The sequence below is a fragment of the Podarcis gaigeae genome, assembly GCF_964106915.1.
Source record: "Podarcis gaigeae genome assembly, chromosome: 1".
Taxonomy (NCBI): Eukaryota; Metazoa; Chordata; class Lepidosauria; order Squamata; family Lacertidae; genus Podarcis; species Podarcis gaigeae.
In genome coordinates, this window is record NC_139678.1 from 17,632,931 (window position 1) to 17,654,511 (window position 21,581).

General features: G+C 45.9%; 1 protein-coding gene across 1 annotated transcript; it reads right to left on the bottom strand.

Annotated features, from left to right (window-relative positions):
* Nucleotides 1-5,723: 5,723 nt before the first annotated feature.
* On the bottom strand, nt 5,724-20,104 carry LOC310843226 (extracellular tyrosine-protein kinase PKDCC-like). Its single transcript, XM_083736159.1, has 7 exons — nt 19,440-20,104; nt 16,321-16,443; nt 14,068-14,339; nt 10,856-10,935; nt 10,635-10,739; nt 10,124-10,300; nt 5,724-7,010 (listed from the first exon to the last, which is right to left on the bottom strand). Exons 1-7 carry the CDS (start codon nt 19,926-19,928, stop codon nt 6,865-6,867), a joined length of 1,392 nt encoding a protein of 463 aa, XP_083592285.1. The 5' UTR covers nt 19,929-20,104; the 3' UTR covers nt 5,724-6,864.
* Nucleotides 20,105-21,581: the final 1,477 nt, after the last annotated feature.

Sequence of the window (21,581 nt, forward strand, 5' to 3'; positions counted from 1 at the left end):
GGACAGCTGCCCTGGATACAGAATTGACCTGTGCCTCCATGGACAGCTGTGAGTCCAAAATGACTCCCAAGCTGCGCACCTAGTACTTCGGGTAAGAAATAAGGAGGCTTGCTTCCAACAAACATTATACCAGGCCTTAAGAGTTCCAGCATCCTTTCAACATCTCCAAGAAAAGAAGTGCAATTTCAGAGTGAGCAGTCGGAACTGTGGGTGGTGGTGATTCTCTGCTCAGATGAGAACTTTTGTTTTACACTCTGCTCCCGTTTTCACCAGGCCAGTTTGGCTCTTCTCCTGATCTACCAGGTGCTAGTGGGTCTATCCTAGGGCTCCACCCTGATCCACTGGGCCCCAGCCACTGAATCTCAAATCAGAAGCTGTCTCATTGCCAGTTGACCCGGTATCCAGTTTGTCAATTGACCTGGTAGGCCTGGCTCTTATGTAGAGATTGGGGGCCCAGAATGGCAGTGCTGGCACTGAGCAACTGAGCTTTGGTAACTGTGCAGGCATAGCTACTCCCAAGAGATGTGGAGGAGGGGGAGAATAGTGAGTGACTGCTAGGAGGCCAAAACTCTTGGGCAGAGGTCCTGGGACCCATTCAGCAAAATGCGCAGGAAGCCTGGCTTGCCACATTTCGAAGCAAGTACAGTAATGCTCATCTGAAGCAGGTGAGGGGAACCTCTGGCCCTCCAGATGTTGCTGAACTCAAATTCCCAACATTCCTTGCTACTGGCCATGCTTGCTGGGGCCAATGGGAGTTGGCATTGGGAAACATCTGGAGGGCCTAAGGTTCATCACGCCTGATCGAAAGACTAAAGAGGATGTGTGTGTGTTTGTAAAAATCCAGAGTCCAAAATTATGTAATGGCACTGCTAGTGGCTGTGTGTTCATGAGATTGGTCAGCAGCCTGGTTTCGGGGTTGGCTGATCCTCCACACTCTCCAGTAAAGCTGAACAGGACAATCAATCAATCAATCAATCAATCAATCAGTAATAGAGGACCTAGTCTCTAAATACCTTGATTTTACTTATCTCTGTGACCCCAGAGCGTAAATACTTTTTAATCTGTTCTTGTCCGTTTGAGTTCTGTGGGTTTTAGAGCACACAGTATTTTGTTTGCTGGTGTTGCTTTATCTCTGTTGCTGTAATCTGGAACTAATTTTTTTTTGGAAACTGGTTTTAATAACATGTCGTCCCCCCGCCCCCGCTGCCTAAAAGCCCTCAGTTCTTTTTCTTCTACTAGCAACATCTTTCCAAAGATGCACTTTGTATAGAAATACTGTTCTTCCAGCCACACATGATTTCCATTGCAGCTGGTCCCCTGTGGTTTCCAAACACCATGCTAAACTCATCTCCAAAGGTGTCTCTTGGGACAGCTGATAAGCTGATAGCATGGAGAGAAAACTGACTCCAGCCGTTGTGTCATGTTGGAGCCAAGCAACAAGGTTATTTAAAAGACAAAACCACCACTAGCTTCTTAATTGTGATACGTAAAATAACTATGTTCCCTACACCATTAGTTTGATAGTGTGGGACCCACAGCTTGCCGGTACCCCAACATAAACTGGCTCACTCCACTGGTTACCACCATTACCCTTTTCACTGTCTTTCTTTAGGGGCTGTTGTTTTTAAGACAATGGCGGAGAACCTGCAGCCCTCCCAATGTTGGTGGACTGCAGATCCCATCATGCCCATGACCATTGGCTATGCTAGCTGGAGTTGATGGGACTTGAAGTCACAACATCTATCTACAGGGCCACAAGTTTGTTCCCCTGTTTTAACAATGAGAGGCTGTGCAAAACAGAGTAGGGGAGAAGTTGGAAAGAGATGGGACAGAGAAGATGGGAGAAGGAGAAAAGGGATAGATTTTTTTTTTAATGAATAATCTACAGGACTCAAAAGCTTGAATGCTGTTCTGTGACATTTTGGTTGGCCGAAAGAAAAACCTAACATGGTTGTAAGAGTTTTCTCATGCACCAACACATCTTACTTAAAAAAAAGAAAGAAATAGCTAATAGATATTTTGATTTTATGCACTGTGCCTTGCCGTTGTTTTGTTGATTGTAGTTTAGAAATTGTTTGTTGTAATTGTTAAGAGTGGATTTCTGTTTAATTTTTATATGCTGATATTATTATTCTATATTATTCTAATGATTGTTAAATGTTACTTGATTTCATGTAGGTTGTTTATTTTAAAGCTATGTTTTATTATTACATTTTTGTATTGCATTAGATTGTTTAAGGTGTACACTCTTTGTTTCTTCAGCTTGTAAACCGCCTTGAGTATTGTAAGATAGAAAGACAATATACAAATTAAAAGTGGTGGTGATGATGAAGTTAGGTCTAGAAAACATTGTTAAGTTTCACCTTTGAATGCAAAACAACCACAAAACTGAGCTTTGAAAACAGAGGCCTTCAGGACATATTTACATGGAGGAATATTTCCTGAAATCTGTGGAACATATTACTTCACAAACTTGCTTAGGACTTAGGTTAGGCTTCATCTCCTCAGTTTGACTGATAAGAAGCCAGGAACTGACCTTCCATTTTCTCTTTTTCTTTTGATAAGCCTGTTGTTCTTTTATCTCCCAGGACTGAAAGGTGTGGAAGATAATTCATTATCTCTTCATAACCTGCAGTAGCCAGAATCACAAAGGCCAAAAGGCGCTGAGCCCTGGTAGAATCTCTCCTCTTCCATCTAAGGACCATCCTTGTGCTAAATAGGCTATAGCCATTAATGGATTCTTCTCCAGGAAAAGTGGTTTCTGCTGTGCATTTGAGTTGAGGCCAACTGCATAACAATGGCAAGGGATAAGACCCCCGGGCCGAGTGTTAATGAGGCCTTATCAACAAAAGTTCTCTCAGCTGCATTAGCCATCAGCACAGTGGCAAATATTTAAGCGCTCTGTCCAAACAAGGCATTGCTGAAACCTTCATAGCTATGTAACTCCACAGGATGCCATCTTAAGAACTTTCCAGAGGAATTTCTTGAAAAAGTTTTCCCTACTCCTATAGTCATGCGGACAGGTCAACACAGCATCTGGGGTTAAAAGTGGCTGGCCACTGTGAAAAGAGCGTAGGTGGGCCTTTCTTAACTGTGAGCTGCAAAGTTCTTGGTTCAAAGTTTGCCTTAGCCATGAAGTCACATGGGGTTGCCTCTGGGTTTCCAAATTAAGACATTGCAACAGCACAATTGTGTAACTGCCACCTACATCTGGGTTAAAGCAGAGACATCACCTTGCCAACAAAGGTCTGTATAGTTAAAGCTATGGTTTTCCCAGTAGGGATGTATGGAAGTGAGAGCTGGACCATAAAGAAGGCTGATCGCCAAATAATGGAAGCTTTTGAATTATGGTGCTGGAGGAGACTCTTGAGAGTCCCATGGACTGCAAGATCATCAAACCTCTCCATTCTGAAGGAAATCAGCCCTGAGTGCTCACTGGAATGACAGATCCTGAAGCTGAGACTCCAATACTTTGGCCACCTCATGAGAAGAGAAGACTCCCTGGAAAAGACCCTGATGTTGGGAAAGATGGAGGGCACAAGGAGAAGGGGACGACAGAGGACAAGATGGTTGGACAGCGTTCTTGAAGCTACCAGCATAAGTTTGACCAAACTGCGGAAGGCAGTGGAAGACAGGAGTGCCTGGCGTGCTCTGGTCCATAGGGTAACAAAGAGTCAGACATGACTAAATGACTAAACAACAACATCTGGGTTGTTTCGTTTCATTTTGGGCCTAAGAGAAAGCAGGTTTGAGCAGGTGCTGTTATTGCTTATCAAAATCACCCCCAGCTGATTTTTTTCACCCATTTGGGTAAGAACACCTGTACATTCTCACCACCACAGAGTGGAGATGAGAACATTGGGGCATGTAAGGTGTATATTCAGCCCCAAACCTCCAAATACTTGCGCTGCTCTGAAAGAACAATGTAAACGCTAAAATCTGTAGCTAAGCCCACATTCATACCATACATTTAAGCACTATGGCACCACAGTCATGGCTTCCCCCACAGAATTCTGGGAGCTTTAGGTTGCTAGGAGACCCCCTATTCCCTCTCACAGATTCCCTTATGCAATTCCTCTATGAAGAGGGACTGATCGTTAAACCACATTAGGAACTGTAGCTCTGCGACACTCAGCTCCCTTAATAAAACTATAGCTCTCAGAATTCACTGAGGGAAGCCATGATGGTTTAAAGCTGTGTCATAGTGCTTTAAATGTATGGTTGAAATGCGGCTCAAGCCCGTTGCTTACATTAGACCCACTGAAAGCTAAAGTCTTAAGCTGGCCATAACATTCAAGCCCATTGATTTCAATGGGTCTACTCTGTATGACTTATAAGTATTGCTCCAAGGCCAATATTATTGGGTGTGGGACCATGTTGTGGAGGATAATTATATTCCTGTTCTCTGCATTTTGTAGTGTGTATGTGTGTGCTCCAGTAATATTATAATTTAGCTTTAAACTCTCATGAAGTAGTTCATTGCCGGCATTATCGGATGTGAGGGCGATCTGGCTGCGACATCTGTCACCCCATTGATCGCCCGGGTTGATTCGGCTGATCTGGCTGGCTAGGTGGGTGTCCCCTTCCTCCCTCACCGCTCCATCTGCGTTCCTCCCGAAGCTGCGCGCTCAGTGGAAGAGGACGACCATCCCAGATAGGAGGAGTGTACCGTTCTTTGGTCAAGGGTATACGATAGCTGCGCTCCCCTGCTAGAACCTCCAAACAAGCTGCCGGCATTATCGCATATGGTTTGATTGTGTTTTTATGCTATGTTGCCAGTGTTCTTTTTGCCTGAAAAATGGGACGGTTAGAAGATGGCTATGTGTTCAAGTTTCCCCTCATTCCAAGCAAGAATCTTGATGTCTCACCTACCTTACAAAGGCTACATGGACACCGCTACACTTGGCAGGTATTGCAAGGAACCATTCTGCATGTGAAAGCATAGCAACCACTGTAATATGGCCACAAACATTTCAGGCTGCTTTCAATGCCGACAACAGCTAAGCACATTGCTTTCCTTACAGTATAAGCCTATTTCTGTTCACTCAGAGGGAGGTCCCTTTGACTTCAGCAGGGAGTGGATACACTTCAGGCTTTAAAAATTTTATTTTACTAGAACGTTGTGCAAAAGGGACGGGTTTAGAATTAAAGAAATCTGAGAATAGGAATTGTTTCATGTCCCAGAACTGAATAGGGCTTATGATCCTTTTCCAGCTACCCCGAGTTTTCTTCATTTTTCAGTAGTATTACTTAAGATAGAGACTCATTTTGTTGATGGCATTGTTAAACTGCTCAGAGAGTCCAAAATTATTGCTTACCTCCTGCGAAGACTCACACAGGTCAAGGATTTGGGCCACCTGGCGGGGCGGGGCTCTCTGGCAGCCATGACACATTTTAGACTGCTCTTCACCAGCCAAGGGAAATTAAGACTAGTGTTCTACCAAATGATCCTGATCTACCTTCATTCCATCCTTGGTGTGTAGATACATAGTATGTACAAATCCCTGACTTGAGACACTAACAAGTGAAACAGACCTGATTTCTTTCTTAAGAAGTCAGAATGTTTATGGACATTCCATGACATCATGGCAAGTCAGCCAATAACTTGTGAGGATAGGCTTTTGGCTAACACTTCGTAGTAGCTTTTTAACATAAGATATGATAACCATTAAAAAAGAAAATGAACTGTAATCTGTTTTCAGAGGGAAGAAAAAAGCAATCCCTTTATATAAAACACACTTTTTATACATAATTAGTTTGAACATTTTGCTCAGCAGGATTTCTTTCACTGAAAGTAACACTGAGAAAACCTCCAAGGTTGATACTTAAAAATAAAAGCTGTACATCAAACCAAAACCACCAGCAGAGACTCTGTATCCAAAAATGAAATACATGTCCCTTTTTCTTTCCTCTTTACTGGCTATAGTAAAACGATCATTTGTCAGATATATTGTTGTATTTAAGAAAGGGGTGTTGGGAAGTTAATGGAGTCACAAAGGCTACTGTAATGTTCCTTTAAGACAAGCATTTCATGTCAGGGAAATTAAGAGATCAATAGCTCATAACTAGTCAAGAATGTCAGGGTACAGACATCTTGGCAGAAGGCATACCTACCCTTGATGTAATCTAGATCTGAATATGTGTGTCCGCGAAAAAGGACACACTAGATTTAGGAATTTCAGATGGAGAGGAAGACAGGGAGAATTTTGCAGACTTTTGAGTTCTGGAAAGCACTGGGAGTTGAGCTTTCTCTAATGAGATCTGTTGTGAAACAGTAGAATTTGCTGCTGGGAGTGTGAGCCTAGGTGGACCTATATACTTATTAATAAACTTTAAGACACTTGGACACACCCTGAGTCTGCAATGATCCCTGCATCCAAAAGAAGATGGCAGCCAGGAAACCTAAAAGAGCTTAACAGTGCTGATCAGGCATTTCAGAGGGGACCATGAGGACGGATTTACCTACTTGCAGGTCGGTTGGGAACAAAAACTGTTATCTGGGACAGGAACTGTGTGCATAATAGCCTGCTTCCATCTATGCCTGTTCCCAGCTGGACTGATGCAACCACATAGAGCTGGCACAACAAGATATTTTCATGGTAACAACTACTGCTTGGCTGACACAGCTGCTGACAATCCATTATAAGGCTTTAGTGGTGCTTTAAATCAAGTTGTGCACATTTCTGACCATTGTGCCTGGGATCATGTAAACAACTTGTCCAGGTTATTCCATCTTATGAAAAAGGAAGGTTTGCTTTGATCATTCAAACACCACCCATTAACTTGAGAAGTCCCAGAGAAAGATCGCGAAGCAGAACTGAAGCACATCATCAACTCTTGAGTGGATGAAGTTAGTCCCAGTGATTATTCCTTGTCTGAGAACTCCATATTCTCCCAGTCTCCTTGTAAGAGGCTTGTCTTTGACGCTGCAGATCGTTTAACATAAACCACTCTGTCGCCGCCTGGAATTAATTCGGTCAAGTTGCTTCGAAACAAAGCAAGTGGCCTACCTGAAGGAGAAAATAATTTTGAGAGGGGGTGGGGGTGGGTGGGAGAACAAATCAAGATCTGTAAAAGTTGCAACACAGGCTGAGGTAAAATGATAACACTGGAAATGTAAAAGCACTGCAGAAAGAGAAAACATGATGTCCAATCTAATATGTAAGGAATTCCTGCAACATCTCCCGCAGCCTCTACTATTACAAGCCAATGTCCATGTTGCATTCGCTGCAATCCTCTCCCATGGTGACTGGAACCTGTCCTCACCAAAGTGTGCTCTATATTGACTGTATAGATCACAACCATCAGTGACAAATCTCAAAGTGGCAGCTATCTATAGTTAGCATAGAATGCACCTGTTAGCTTGTTGAGTGGGGCACCCTGATAGGACTATAGCTCTGAAAGCACTGAACTGGCTGTCAGTGAACTATTGGGACCAATTAAAGGTATAAGTACTAACATAAAGGTATATAAAGGTAAAGGTACCCCTGACCATTAGGTCCAGGGTGGACAACTCTGGGGTTGCGGCGCTCATCCCGCTCTATAGGCCAAGGGAGTCGGTGTTTGTCTGCAGACAGCTTCTGGGTCATGTGGCCAGCATGACTAAACTAAGCTGCTTCTGGCAAACCAGAGCAGCGCATGGAAATGCCGGAGCGGTACCTATTTATCTATTTGTGCTTTGACGTGCTTTCGAACTGCTAGGTGGGCAGGAGCTGGGACTGAACAATGGGAGCTCACCCCGTCACGGGGATTCGAACTGCCGACCTTCCGATCAGCAAGCCCAACCATCTCAGACCCTACATTCAGCAGGCATGGTCTTCTTGGTGGTGCTGAAAGACTTCGCTGCGGTGTTTCCCTAGTTGTGGAATGCCCACCATGATGAAATACACTGTCTCTATCATTATTAACTTTCAAGAGGAGTTTGAAAACATTCTTGTTTTCCCAGGCATTTGGTGGCTGAAGAATACTGTTACTGGCAACCTCAAGATCATTGGGTGAAAGCATTTTTTTTATAGTGGATTTGCTTTAGAATGCCTTTTTTTTTTTTGGCTCCATTTCTGCTTTTAAATTGTATATATTGGTTGCCTTGGGCTCCTTGGGGGAGGAAGGGCTGGATATAAATTGAATCAATCAATATACTCAGGTATTCCACTCCCAGGTAATACCCAACAGGTGAGCAGGGCTGTGCTGTGTTCTCCATCTCCTAGCGTTCATGCACAGGGTGAACAACTGCAGGGAAGGATGTGCATGGAACGTGTGCAGAGGAGCGCAACCAAGATGATCAAGGGTCTGGAAACCAGGCCTTATGAGGAATGGTTGAAGGAGCTGGGTACGCTTAGCCTGGAAAAGAGGTAAATATCTTAACATGGAAGATGGAGCAAGCTTCCCCCCCCCCCTCCTGCTCTGGAGGCTAGAACCCCAACCAATGGCTTCAAATTACAAGAAAGGAGATTCCAACTAAACATTTGGAAAATTTTTCAGACAGTAACAGCTGTTCAGAAATGGAATTGTCTCTCTTGGTAGGTGGTAGACTCTCTTTTCTTGGAGGTTTGTAAGCAGAGGTTGGGTGGCCATGGATTGCTTGAGCCGAGATTCCTGCATTGCAGAGGGTTGGACTAGATGACCCTTGCGGTCCCATTCAACTCTGATTCTATGCAAATACTTCCATAAGATCCAAAGCCCTGATTGTGCGAACTCCTTGCCCATGGCTATTTGTGCTGTATGCATGGAGAGGGATCCAAAAGGAAGAGCTAGTAGGGAAGATTCATTGCCGAAGAATTGATGCTTTTGAATTATGGTGCTGGAGGAGACTCTTGAGAGTCCCATGGACTGCAAGAAGAACAAACCGATCCATTCTTAAGGAAATCAGCCCTGAGTGCTCACTGGAAGGACAGATCGTGAAGCTGAGGCTCCAATACTTTGGCCACCTCATGAGAAGAAAAGACTCCCTGGAAAAGACCCTGATGTTGGGAAAGATGGAGGGCACAAGGAGAAGGGGACAACAGAGGGAGAGATGGTTGGACAGTGTTCTTGAAGCTACCAGCATGAGTTTGACCAAACTGTGGGAGGCAGTGGAAGACAGGAGTGCCTGGCGTGCTCTGGTCCATGGGGTCATGAAGAGTTGGACACGACTAAATGACTAAACAACAACAAGAAGTAGGGGCACGTAAAATTGGGAGTGGGGCATTCCACACTTCGGAGACTTGCAAACAGTAGCTGTTCCCCCCTCTATCCTTAACTGAAATGGCTAGTTTGCTTCAATCTGCATCCTTCATTATTCACATTAAGGGTAATAGCTTAGATGGCTGCAGAAGTGTCAGCTAAAACAGGATAATTGATGGTATAAGATATATCTGCCTGGTTGCACACGCACCCACTGGCTGCCTTCAATGAAAGGCTATAATCAGTGCTAATTACAGGGCATTTGGGAAAGTTTGTTGGTCTGGGGATATAGGTAGATAAAAAGAATATCCTAAATATCATTGTTGTAATTAAAAGAGCAGTGCTCTTTCATCTTGAAATACCCCCGAGGCATTCAGACAAGATTACTTCGCCCTGTCACTGGCTGGAAGATATAGAAGCTGTTTAACAATGAAAATCCAGATCAAAAATAATTACGACAACAAATGGAAAGAGATGCAACTCTGGATTGGAAGTACGAGAAGGAAAAATTAGTCTAATATAAGCTTTAACATGGAGTTATCTGCAGAGTCACCCCTTTATGTTTCTAAATTATTTAGTATTTTATTGCTGCTGTAATGATCCACCGCACAGCATTGCTGTTCTGCTGTGAGCTGCTTTCATCATATTCACACGGAAAAGCAGCCTGCAAATTTAGAAAATAAATAAAACAACGAGGACTGACTGGCAGAGCTTTAATTTAAACAACTGCACGAACACCGAGGAAGGTATAACAGATAACTTAAAGGGAACTGCAAGGACGCTTACCTGTATTTTAAGTGAATCTTGAACGTGTCACCTAGAACAGGTTACTGGATCCTGTGTTCTAGAATAACTACGGCGTTTTTCTTTTTATTCTTTTTTAAAAAGAAGGAGGAGTTGGGGTGGGGATGGGGGGGAGATGATTGGCGCTTGTTAGCAATATTATGTCACTTCCCCTCACCTGTCCACGTGGTCTGCAGAGTGATAAAGAAATGTTGGCACTGAGGATGGGAATTGCAAATGGCGGCACCTTCCTCTTCGTTGTGAACAGAGAGCATGCACCCCAAGTGGCGAAAGGATGGCCAGCACTTGTAGTCCTCGGTATCCCTGCTGTGGAAGCCCTTTAAGGCAATGTAGTCTTGGAAAGGGGAAGAGACAAGATGATACAATTATGCACGCAGCTGGAAACAAGAGAGATATTTCGGATTTGGCAGTCAGCAGGAGAAACAGGAAACGGTGCCTTTCTTAGTGCTCTTCCCTAGCAGATCAGCTGTGAATCTCATCTCAACAAAAAGGCAGCCCAGAACATACTGTCCTTCTCTTAGAGGACAATGCCAATCACCAAGCGACTCCACCCCACCCCACAGGCAAGGAATGTGAGTTGTGCTGGCACCCCACTGAACTGCTGTTCCCCCACTGAGATCCAACCATTATGTAAAGCCCGTAAGAGTATATTGTGTGAAATAATGTACCTTTCAATTGAGAAGGCTTTTTCTGCAGATAAAGTCCAGACTTGTATAAATGCAAAACTCTCTGAAAAGCTCTCAGGGTTTCATTTGTTCCGTATCGCAAATCACCTACAATTACAGAAGAGGAGAGAGGGGAATGATTTAAAGAAGGAAGGTGATTAAGAGCAGCTCTTACTTAAAACTTTTTTTTTAAAAAAAAAACCCCAATTCCCATTAGAATGTACCTGTGGCATTTAGGATATCCTTCAGAATGGGTTGCAAAGTGAAGGGTGCAGTATGTGGCAGGAGATAAGTGAAGAAATACCTGCAGATAAATACATCTATTTTAAAATCTTAAAATTCTGTGTCAAAGATCTTCCATATTTCTACAGCACAAGGCAATTAAGAGTCATGTGTTGTTAAATTCCTACACGTTTTGAATCTCATGTCTCCCAATGTTGAAGGCTTGGTTTATGATCTGAAAGCAAGCAAAAAAATTCCTAGGCTGGCCAGATGTACCTCTAATAATTGCAGAGGGTGAGGCCCCTGCAAATATAATAGCTGCACTGAAGAAGCAATTACAGCAGATACAGCTTGCATGGAAACCATTGAAGGTGCAGGACCACAATCCTCTCCTGCATCTGGTTACTGTAGTGGGACACGAACTAGCCTCTGGCAGATCAGAATCAGGTTGCCTAACTGTTCAAATTTAGTCCTTGACTTAAGGTTCACCTTCCTTTCGAATCTGCTGAAATCTGCTCTTCAGATTTACACTCTTTCTCAGGTGCTGGCCATATGGAGCTTCTGACTAGCACATGACCTCTTCCAGCAGCATTAGACAAAATTAGCCTCTTCCAATTGTACCCTGTCTGGGGAGATGGAGGCAGATACACAGTGTAGTAACACGGAAGTGCTATGGCAGGCATAGGGAACTTCTATTAGGTCCACTAGGCTGTTGAGAATTCCGTTCCGCCTTAAGGGACAGACAGATGTGTGGAATTGTTGCATGTCCCATGTCTGTTTACATTCCAGCACAGTATGCTGGGAATTTCCGTTTGTGTATAGCTTTGCTGTTTTGCTTTGGATACAAAGGAGATCAGACATGTTTCCTTTTGTCCTGATCTACGCTGAATAAACCTGCTTGTAAATATGCTCACACAGCCTCTCGTGCCACTTCTGTTTGCGCGGCGTTTTCTGTGCTGAATAGCGTGCTCAGTCTTCTAAAGCCTGGGCTGCAGATTTATGCTGGACCAAGGACCAGAGTTCGTCTGGCGCAGCGGCCGGTGGGCTGGAGCCAGCTGGGGGCCTGCTAATTGCCCCCCCCCCCGTTTCCTTGGGTGCATGCCAACATAGGCTTCCCCATGTGGCCTTTGAGGCTGTTTTTGGCCAAGTCATGCCCACCTATCAAAGCTGGCTCAGAGGCAGGTCAGCACACGAGGTGCAGAGTTTGGCATCGTGAAACTCATCAATACCTCCTGACTGGACTTGCTCCTCTAGAGCTGTTGCCAGGAGTGATTGTCCCTGTCTTCTACTTCCTCTAGGTTTCCCAAGCAGCCTCAAATGACATCAGGGTACCTGTAGTCTCTGTTTTGCCCTACACATCGCCCTGTGTGTCCTTGGGAGGGGAGCTTGTTGCAGTAGGACAGGCAATCTCCTGGGATTTTCCTGCAGCCTCTTTGCCCCCCCCCCTTCAGCCTCTGAGTCTAAGCTGCTGCCTGTCACAGGCTCCCCATGCTCACTAAAGCCTGTCGCTTCACCATTCAACCATTCCTCTCCCGCTTCTCCCCTTGACCTCTCCTTAGAGTCCCACCAACAACCCCTGGGCTCTGAGCCTTCCTCCTCTGTGGCTTCCCTAGCTGGTACCTCCCACCGTTCCTTGTCATCTAGCCAATCCCTGACACCATCTGTCCAACAACCAACATCACGTATGATGTTACTTGTGGGGCAGATGCAAGCACGACTCCTTACCAAAAGTGGTTTTTGCAAATGCTGGTGCTCAAGTGATGGTCAGCAGCTGGTGCCTGCTGGCTTGGAAAGCCTTGAGTCCCTGAGCAGAGGGAAGCATCCAGACCCTGATTACTGCGGCCTAGGACCCACGTACCTACAGGACCACCTCTCCTGGTATGCCCCACGGAGGACCTTAAGGTCCACAAATGACAACACTTTGGAGGTCCCAAGTCGCAAGGGGTTAGATTGGTCTCAACTAGGGCCAGGGCCTTTTCAGTACTGGCCCCGACTTGGTGGAACGCTCTGTCACAAGAGACTAGGGCCCTGCGGGACTTGACATCTTTCCGCAGGGCCTCAGTCTGACCCTTATGTTTCCCTCCCCTTATGGTTATGATCTATGGCCTACTATTAAAATGAGGCTGCATTTTAAATTGTATTTTAAGCCGTGTTTTAAATTGCTTTCTCCCACCCCTATTATGTTTTTTATTGTAATTTTACTGGTGTGAGCAGCCCTGAGCCTGACTCTGGCCGGGGAGGGCGGGGTATAAATAAAAATTATTAATTTATTATTACTGGACATTTGTGCACTACAATAGATGGCTTTAGTGTAACTGGTACATTTATCTTAATCTGCCTCAGTCATTCACTGCGTTGGGTAGTTTGGGGCTCAGCCTCTGCCTCTCATGGAAAAATAAATGACCCACAAATGACCATACAGTGGTACCTCAGGTTAAGTACTTAATTCATTCTGGAGGTCCGTTCTTAACCTGAAACTGTTCTTAACCTGAAGCACCACTTTAGCTAATGGGACCTCCTGCTGCTGCCGGAGCACGATTTCTGTTCTCATCCTGAAGCAAAGTTCTTAACCCGAGGTACTACTTCCGGGTTAGCGGAGTCTGTAACCTGAAGCCTCTGTAACCCAAGGTACCACTGTATAATTTTTTGCTTTGCACTGATTCCTGGTTAAATCCAGTCCCAGAAGAATGGAGCTCCGAAGCCTTCCTTTGTGTGCTGAGCTCCACCTACTTTAAACTCGGAAGCAGGCCTTATTGGGAGTGTAGCCTTTTATGCTCTTTTGTCTCACTCATTCTTATGAATGAAAGTGGCATTTCTAGACTCCTCTGCCTGATGCAACCTCTGCATGTTGCTTCCTGGTAAAGGCAGTCATGGGAGAAAAGAGGTTGTGAAGTCCCCTAGGAGTTCCCCACACAAATTTGTTTGCAATTGGGTGGGAAGTTGGGGGATGCCTTGATGAGCACATGGAAACTTTGGTACATGTGGATACAGCTCTTTTGTTCGAGTCATGCTTTAGCGGTTAAATAATTATATTACACATGCAATTAGATGCTATTAACCCTAACTTTTTGCCTCCAAAAAGGAATTGTCCAAAGTAGATTCTCAATAAAAAGAAGGCACAAATCACACAATCATTAAAACATAGCACCACTGTGAAATTCAGGATGCTGGTTTTGGGGGGCATTTAAAAATAAAATAAAATCACCCCAGGTACCGGTAAGCATTGAAGAGGTTCCTTTTCTCATTTATTCCTTCACACTTCCCCTGCGCAGAACACCTGAGAGAGAAGCTTTTGGTGGGGAATTCCAGGGTGCAGTCCCCATCCCCTTCGCAGGACAACTCCTCAGTGCTCACGTCATCCAGGTCTGCGACTTTGAGGACCCCATTCACCAGGACAAACTGCCTGGGCTGGAAATCCAGGAGGGCCAGGGAACCCAGAGGAGACTTGGCCAAGTAATGGAGCAGCTCAGCCAGCTCCAGACAAAGCTGAAAGAGAAGGCGAATACACTTTTATTGGTTGGGAGCATCCGAATAAATGGGAAAGGGATGGCTAACATTATTTATTTCATAAAATCTATCTCCTTAGGGACGTGGGTGGCGCTGTGGGTTAAACCCCAGAGCCTAGGACTTGCCAATCAGAAGGTCGGCAGTTTGAATCCCTGCGACGGGGTGAGCTCCCGTTGCTCGTTCCCTGCTCCTGCCAACCTAGCAGTTCGAAGGACGTCAAAGTGCAAGTAGATAAATAGGTACCACTCTGGCGGGAAGGTAAACGGCATTTCCATGCGCTGCTCTGATTCGCCAGAAGCAGCTTCGTCATGCTGGGCACATGACCTGGAAGCTGCACGCCGGCTCCCTTGAGCAATAAAGTGAGATGAGTGCTGCAACCCCAGAGTCGGTCACGACTGGACCTAATGGTCAGGGGTCCCTTTACCTTTATCTCCCTGGCCACATCAGGAAATCACTAAGTCCTGATCGAACACAGCAAAAACAACCAAACTCCCACTGATGATTATGTCCCTGGACACCCTTAAAGCCTTTGATTGTTTAGAATGGGAATTCCTCTTAACAGTATTAACCAACATGGAATTTGGCCCCAACCTCCTACAAACCCTTAAACAAATTTACTCCCAAGCTTCAGCAAAATGTAGGGTCAATGGTATGGACTCGAATACCATAGCAATCCGAAGAGGCACAAAAGGTGCCCACTATTCTTCCTTTCTATTCATCCTGGCCCTTGAACCCCTAGCAATCTGAATCCGGGCAGCCCCTGACTTCAAGGGAGTGGTAATAAAAGGCAAAACCTATAAATCAGGGCTCTTCGCAGATGGCCTGATGGTCATGACACCAGACCCCACAAACACTGCAGCCAACTAAAGATATCCAACCACGCCCATCCCCCCAACCTTTCTCACTACCAAGAAAGATGTATGCATACCTCTCCTGGTATGCCCCGCGGAGGACCTTAAGGTCCACAAATGACAACATTTTGGAGGTCCCAGGTTGCAAGGGGTTAGATTGGTCTCAACTAGGGCCAGGGCCTTTTCAGTACTGGCCCCGACTTGGTGGAACACTCCGTCACAAGAGACTAGGGCCCTGCGGGACTTGACATCTTTCTGCAGGGCCTACAAGCAGAGCTGTTCTGCCTGGCCTTTGGTTTGGACTCAGTCTGACCCTTATGTTTCCCTCCCCTTATGGTCTTGATCTATCTGCTACTTTTAAAATGATGCTGCATTTTAAACTGCATTTTAACCTGTATTTTAAATTGCCCCCCCCCAATTATGTTTTTACTGTGATTTTATTGGTATCAGTCGCCTATAGCCCAGCTCTGGTCGGGGAGGGCGGGGTATAAATAAAATTTATTGTTGTTGTTGTTATTATTATTATGTATGTGTGTATATACATATACATATACATATAACATAAATGAACAGAGAACGTACTCAAGTGACACTGGCATAAAACCTCACAAACATATTAAATATTACCACCCCAACCCCCTCTCCCCCTCTCCTTCTTCCCCCACCTTATTCTGTATAATGTCTCTGCCCAAGATCCTGGAGAGATGTTGCCAGTCAGAGTAGGTAATACTGAAGCTAAATGGACAAATAGTCCACACACTGCAGCTTCCTATAAGGAGTAAAAGGACACTTTTACTCTGGTCAGTGAGGGGAGGGTTGGTTTTATAGCAAACCTGGGTGAAGGTCATTTTTTTGGATTATAGTTTAAGGTCAAACAGCCGTTCCCAGGTTCATTTTATCAAACTATTTGAGACTTTTTAAGACCATCATCAGTGATGTGGGATATAGGTGAATTGCAATTTAAAAAGAACAAAACCAGAGCAAGTTTATTCAAAAGACTTTTCATCAGCAAACAGAGAAGAAGATGATCAGTATCTGTCCCATCTGCCCTCAGCCAGAGTCCTAAGGTCTTTGAGTGAAATGAGCTCTCTTTGTTTTTGTTTTCTTACTTTAAATCTCTCCTCCCAGGGGGTCTGCAGAAGTTGAATCATCTCCAGGGGAACACCCAACTCCAAAACGGTGACCACCTTCATTTCAGGAACTAAGCTAGGATCATAGCACTGACCACGCAACTGTCAAAAGAGGATATGCACAGATTGCTGTGTTACTATAGATGTAAATGCTGGAATCAGCTGGATGAAAGATAAGATCTGTGTGTGTTTTGCAGAACTGGGGAATTCAGATCTTTGCAGTGGGGTGGAGGGACACCCTCAACAGGTCTTAAGAGATTCCACAGTGGGAATATTCCTATGTGATTGTGGCATGCTGATACTACCGGATAGGAAACCATAACATTAATTAGTCTGCATTTTGAAGTTGAATGTTTATACTGCCCAAAGAACAGTGCATTCCCATTGATGTTTATTTACCATTAACCTAGCCAAGAGTAATTTCAATTCCAGAGAGGTACCTTTTCTATGGCTTTTCCCTTCCCGCCCCCTAATGAGCTCTGTCAGGTCATTAACAATCATTGAACCAAGATAGAGTTTACAGGATGCAGATTTAAGAGCTTCATTTATCTAAGGTATGTTTGTGATTAAACATTTCCCATTTCCCCACAAGCCTGCAGAGGTTCGCTGTCTCTACCCTTTCTTTTAGGCAAATATCTCTTTGGGTGGAGGGTGGAGGAATACACAATGCCATTTAAGGCTGCAAGCCTAACCAAGGCTGCATTTAAGGCTGCAAGCCTAACCAAGTCAGTGGGGCTTATTCCCAGGTAAATGGGTTTAGGATTGTAGCTAGTGATCATCACCAACTGAGTTCCATAAGTTGGCTATTAGTACTAAGGTTTGAAGAGTATAAAACAGGTGTTCCCAAACTGTGGTCCATGGACCACGTGTGGTGAGCGTCATTTGGTGGTGTGGTCAATGGTGTGTCTGTGAAGAACAGCAGCCGCTACGAATGGTGGGTGCAGCACATTAAATATTCCTCTTGATTTTTAATTGTGTTTCCATTGCTTCTTTTAACTTCTCATATTGCATTTCATTATTTCTTGTTGTGTTTGATTTTCTACAGAATTGGAACACAAGAAAATAAAAATAGTGGGAAATGCCATTCAAAATCATGCTGCACCTAACAAAACGCATTACCAGTTGTCATTATAACAGGCAGAAAACCCATTAAAAGGTCCGCCAATTTTCAAGCGGTGTTGGTGGTGGTTTGGGAACCACTGTTTCAGAAGGATTTTCCCTCTGTCAACTCCTGCAAATCCAAGAGCAGCCATTAAGCGTGCAGTTGAACAACATTATTGTTCAATTATTAGGAGACAGGTAGCTTTGGTGATCTACTCCAATGCACACAGAGATCTGTTGCAGATCCAGATCTGCCTTCTACTTACCCCGGGAGAAATAGGAAAGTGGCCCAGAAGAAAGGCAATCTAAGTCTAGACATTTCAAGACAGTAATTCATGGGAAGGTTTGTTCCTCTTTAATAAAGTACAAATTGGCGAAGAAACAACCAGGAAGTGGAGCACTAAGGAGGAACAAGGGAAGCGGCAGATCACAGGAGGCAACATAGTCTTCATAACCTCCATAAGCAATTATCACAGGCTTATCTCACCTAAGAGAGAGAACACACCCTTCAACAGCAGCTGAAGCCAGTATAGGTGCTTTGATGGGAGAAACACTACTTAACAACACCAAAACTCAGCCGGCAGAAATACTTGGAATTACATCAGCTTAGACTGCGATCGCAATCGCTTTTGCTTAGAGCAGTGGTGGCTAAACCTGGCCCTCCAGCCACTTTGCGACTACAGTTCCCATCATCCCTGACCCCTGGTCCTGTTAGCTAGGGATGATGGGAGTTGTAGTCCCAAGACAGCTGGAGAGCCAAGTTTGGCCATGCCTGGCTTAGAGGAAAGCAAAAAAAAAAAAAAACACTTCTTCTAATTAAACACATTTTTAAAATATGCTTCATTCTATATAAGATAAAACTATTTAGGATCCAGTTGCAATTAATTTAAAGGCGTAATGGTCAAAGAGTGTTGGACTCGGACCTGGGAGAAGCAGGGTTTGAATTGCCACTCAAGCCATGAAGCTCACTGGGTGATCTTGAGCCGGTTCACCAACTCTTAGCCTAACCCAGTATTTCCCAAACTTTGGTCTCCAGCTGTTTCCGGACTACACTTCCCATCATCCATGACCGCTGGTCTTGCTAGGTAGGGCTGATGGGAATTGTAGTCCAAAAAAACAGCTGGGGACCCAAGGTTGGGAAACACTGACCTAACCTACCTCATAGGATTGTTGTGAGGATGACATGAAATGTCGAGGAGAGTCATGTACAGCACATTGAGACCCTTGGGAGACAAAGGTGGTGTATGAATGAAATATTTGCAGAAATAAATGCAGAAATAGTGCAACGCATTGCAGCAAAATATGATTGAACACATGTATTCAAGCTACAATCCTTGGAAGTAAGATGCACAAAATTTGAGATTTGCTGCCATGTAAATTTGCAAGTAAGCCCCATTGAACAGAATGGCAATTGCGTCCGAGTAAACATGCCAACGATTGTGCAGTGAAGTTTGAGGCCAGAACAGTACCCAACCCCATAACATTTCTTAGTGCGGCGGTTCAAGTCCTGGGCCACGTGGATAATAATAATATCAATAATGAAAAGCTCAGTAAAGTTAAGCATGCACAGACTGACGTTTCCTTCCCAGTGAGTTATCACAGGTCACTCCCCACAAGTGATATTACGGCGGTGGGGAGTTTAAAGTACGATTTCCACGTAGGGTTAAGCCCGGCCCCTGCCACAGTCTACTATACGCTTCCTCAGAAGCAGTTTCCATTCTGCTCGGTGGGGCTTCCTCGCAGGAAAGTGCGCACAGGAAAGCAGCCTTAATCCCAGCGCAAACTGATTTCAGTGAAGCTTCATAGCATAGAATCATAAATTGGAAGGGACCCCGAGGGTCAACTAGTCCAACCCCCTGCGATGCGGGTTGCAATCCTAACAAGATAGGATCGCACCACGAAGGCGCGCACCGGACTACTCCCCCAGATTATTCAATCCTGCGGAGTTCCCGATGAGGTCGGCCTTCCCCTGCCTGCCCAAGTCCGGTGCTACGTGCCTTGACGACGCCGGGATGCTCCAAGCTCTGCAGCAGAACCATCTCCTTGAGCAGCTTGTAAGAGGCCAGGCGGTAGCAGCCGCTCGGGTGCGCGTAGCGTTGCGCGCAGCGGCTCACGTCGCGGCCGGCCGCGTGCACGGACTTCAGGGCGACCTCGTGGCCTCCTCCGCGGGGCAGGACAGCCCTCTGCACCAGCTTGGTGATCCCGGAGCCCACCAAGCGCACGCCCGTCGCGCCGCTCAGCTCCGCGCAACCCAACGCGCCCGCGGCGGGAGAAAAGGCGCAAGCAGCCCGGGCGGACGCAGCCAAGCGCCGCAGATCCGCCTCCCGCTGCTCCAGCTCCCGCATCAGGCTCGGGGGCATTGGGGACTCCAGCAGCCGCCAAGGGCCCCAGACAAGGAGGGCCAAAGCGAGCAGCGCAGGGGCGGCCAGGAGCGCGAGGAGCGCCCCGGACGGCGCCGGCAGAGCGGAGCCCGGGCAGCAGCGCATGACCCAACCTCGGAACAGGCGAGCGTCCAGTGCCGCGTTTCGATTCTGCCCCGCGTGGGAAACCGGGTCAGGTTCCTCCCCAGAGGCGTGTCTGCTGCAGCAAGCCGCCGCCTAGCTCCCCTGGAGAGCCTCATTCCTCCAATCGGGAGGCGAAGAAAACAGAGGGATTCTCCTAGAATGGTAGAGTTGGAAGGGACCCCTGAGCATCATGTAGTCCAACCCCGCTGCAACACAGGAATAGGCGGGGGGATCGAACCTCATCCCTGGGCGTTAACAGCATCACGCTCTAACCAAGCTAACTTCCTAGCCAGGCATCAGAATTTGGGTTTAGTAGTTTAGTATCTGCTTATATGCAGGTTCCTGGGTTCGATTCCAGGGGTCTCTACGTCGGGCTGGGAATGTCTCCTGTATGAAACCCTGCCAATGCAGAGCCCAATATGCTAGTGCTTTCCTTCATAGGACAAGCCGCACGTGCACAGAAGAAGAAAAATGGAGCTGAATGATTCATTCACAATATACAGTGGTACCTCAGGTTAAGTACTTAATTCGTTCCGGGGTTCCGTTCTTAACCTGAAGTACCACTTTAGCTAATGGGGCCTCCTGCTGCCACCGTGTGATTTTTTGTTCTCATCCTGAAGCAAAGTTCTTAACCTGAGGTACTACTTCTGGGTTAGCGGAGTCTGTAACCTGAAGCGTATGTAACCTGAAGTGTATATAACCAGAGGTACCACTGTATAGTTAACCACGGAAAGAAACTGTTGCGTTCGGAAGCATGGAATCACTAGGGTAAATTCTTAAACTGTGGTCTGGGCTGCTTTTCTGGATGCTTTCTGAGGTCTAGCTGAAAACTGAGAAAGGTTTCTCGCAAGCTTTGGCCACATGGCAAAGAGAGAGAGCAGATTGTATCTTCAGCAGTAAAAGTATCTGCAGTGGAAAGTTCCAGGAGTTCCGTTAGGCGCATAAAAATGTAAAAGCCACTGTGATTAGCATGCCATAATTATATTTCTTGCCCCATGATTCTGACCTTAAATTTCTGTGTGAGAAATCTGGAAAATCACAAACAAACAAAAAATTGGGGGGATTCAGTTCTCAACATTTCCACATGAATTTGCAATACAGTCATAGGTAAAGGTAAAGGTACCCCTGCCCGTACGGGCCAGTCTTGACAGACTCTGGGGTTGTGCGCCCATCTCACTTAAGAGGCCAGGGGCCAGCGCTGTCCGGAGACACTTCCGGGTCACGTGGCCAGCGTGACATCGCTGCTCTGGCGAGCCAGAGCCGCACACGGAAACGCCGTTTACCTTCCCGCTGGTAAGCGGTCCCTATTTATCTACTTGCACCCGGAGGTGCTTTCGAACTGCTAGGTTGGCAGGCGCTGGGACCGAGCAGCGGGAGCGCACCCCGCCGCAGGGATTCGAACCACCGACCTTTCGATCGGCAAGTCCTAGGTGCTGAGGCTTTAACCCACAGCGCCACCTGCGTCCCATTAATACAGTCATACATTGGGTTAAAGATGCTTCAGGTTGTGTTTTTTTGGGTTATGGACCCGCTGAAACCCGGAAGTACCGGAACGGGTTACTTCCGGGTTTCGGCGGCTGCACATGTGCAGAAGTGCTAAATCGCGCTTTGCGCATGCGCAGAATGCCGAATCAC

Bases quoted from the DNA above. Each gene is read 5' to 3' on its own strand.
- LOC310843226 (XM_083736159.1), bottom strand. From the start codon at position 19,928: ATGCGCTGCTGCCCGGGCTCCGCTCTGCCGGCGCCGTCCGGGGCGCTC. The intron at 16,444-19,439 runs GCACGTAGCACC...CTCTTTTGACAG, and splicing joins AGCATCCCGGCGTCGTCAAG to TTGCGTGGTCAGTGCTATGA. The intron at 10,740-10,855 runs GTACATTCTAAT...CTGTAATTGTAG, and splicing joins GGATATCCTAAATGCCACAG to GTGATTTGCGATACGGAACA.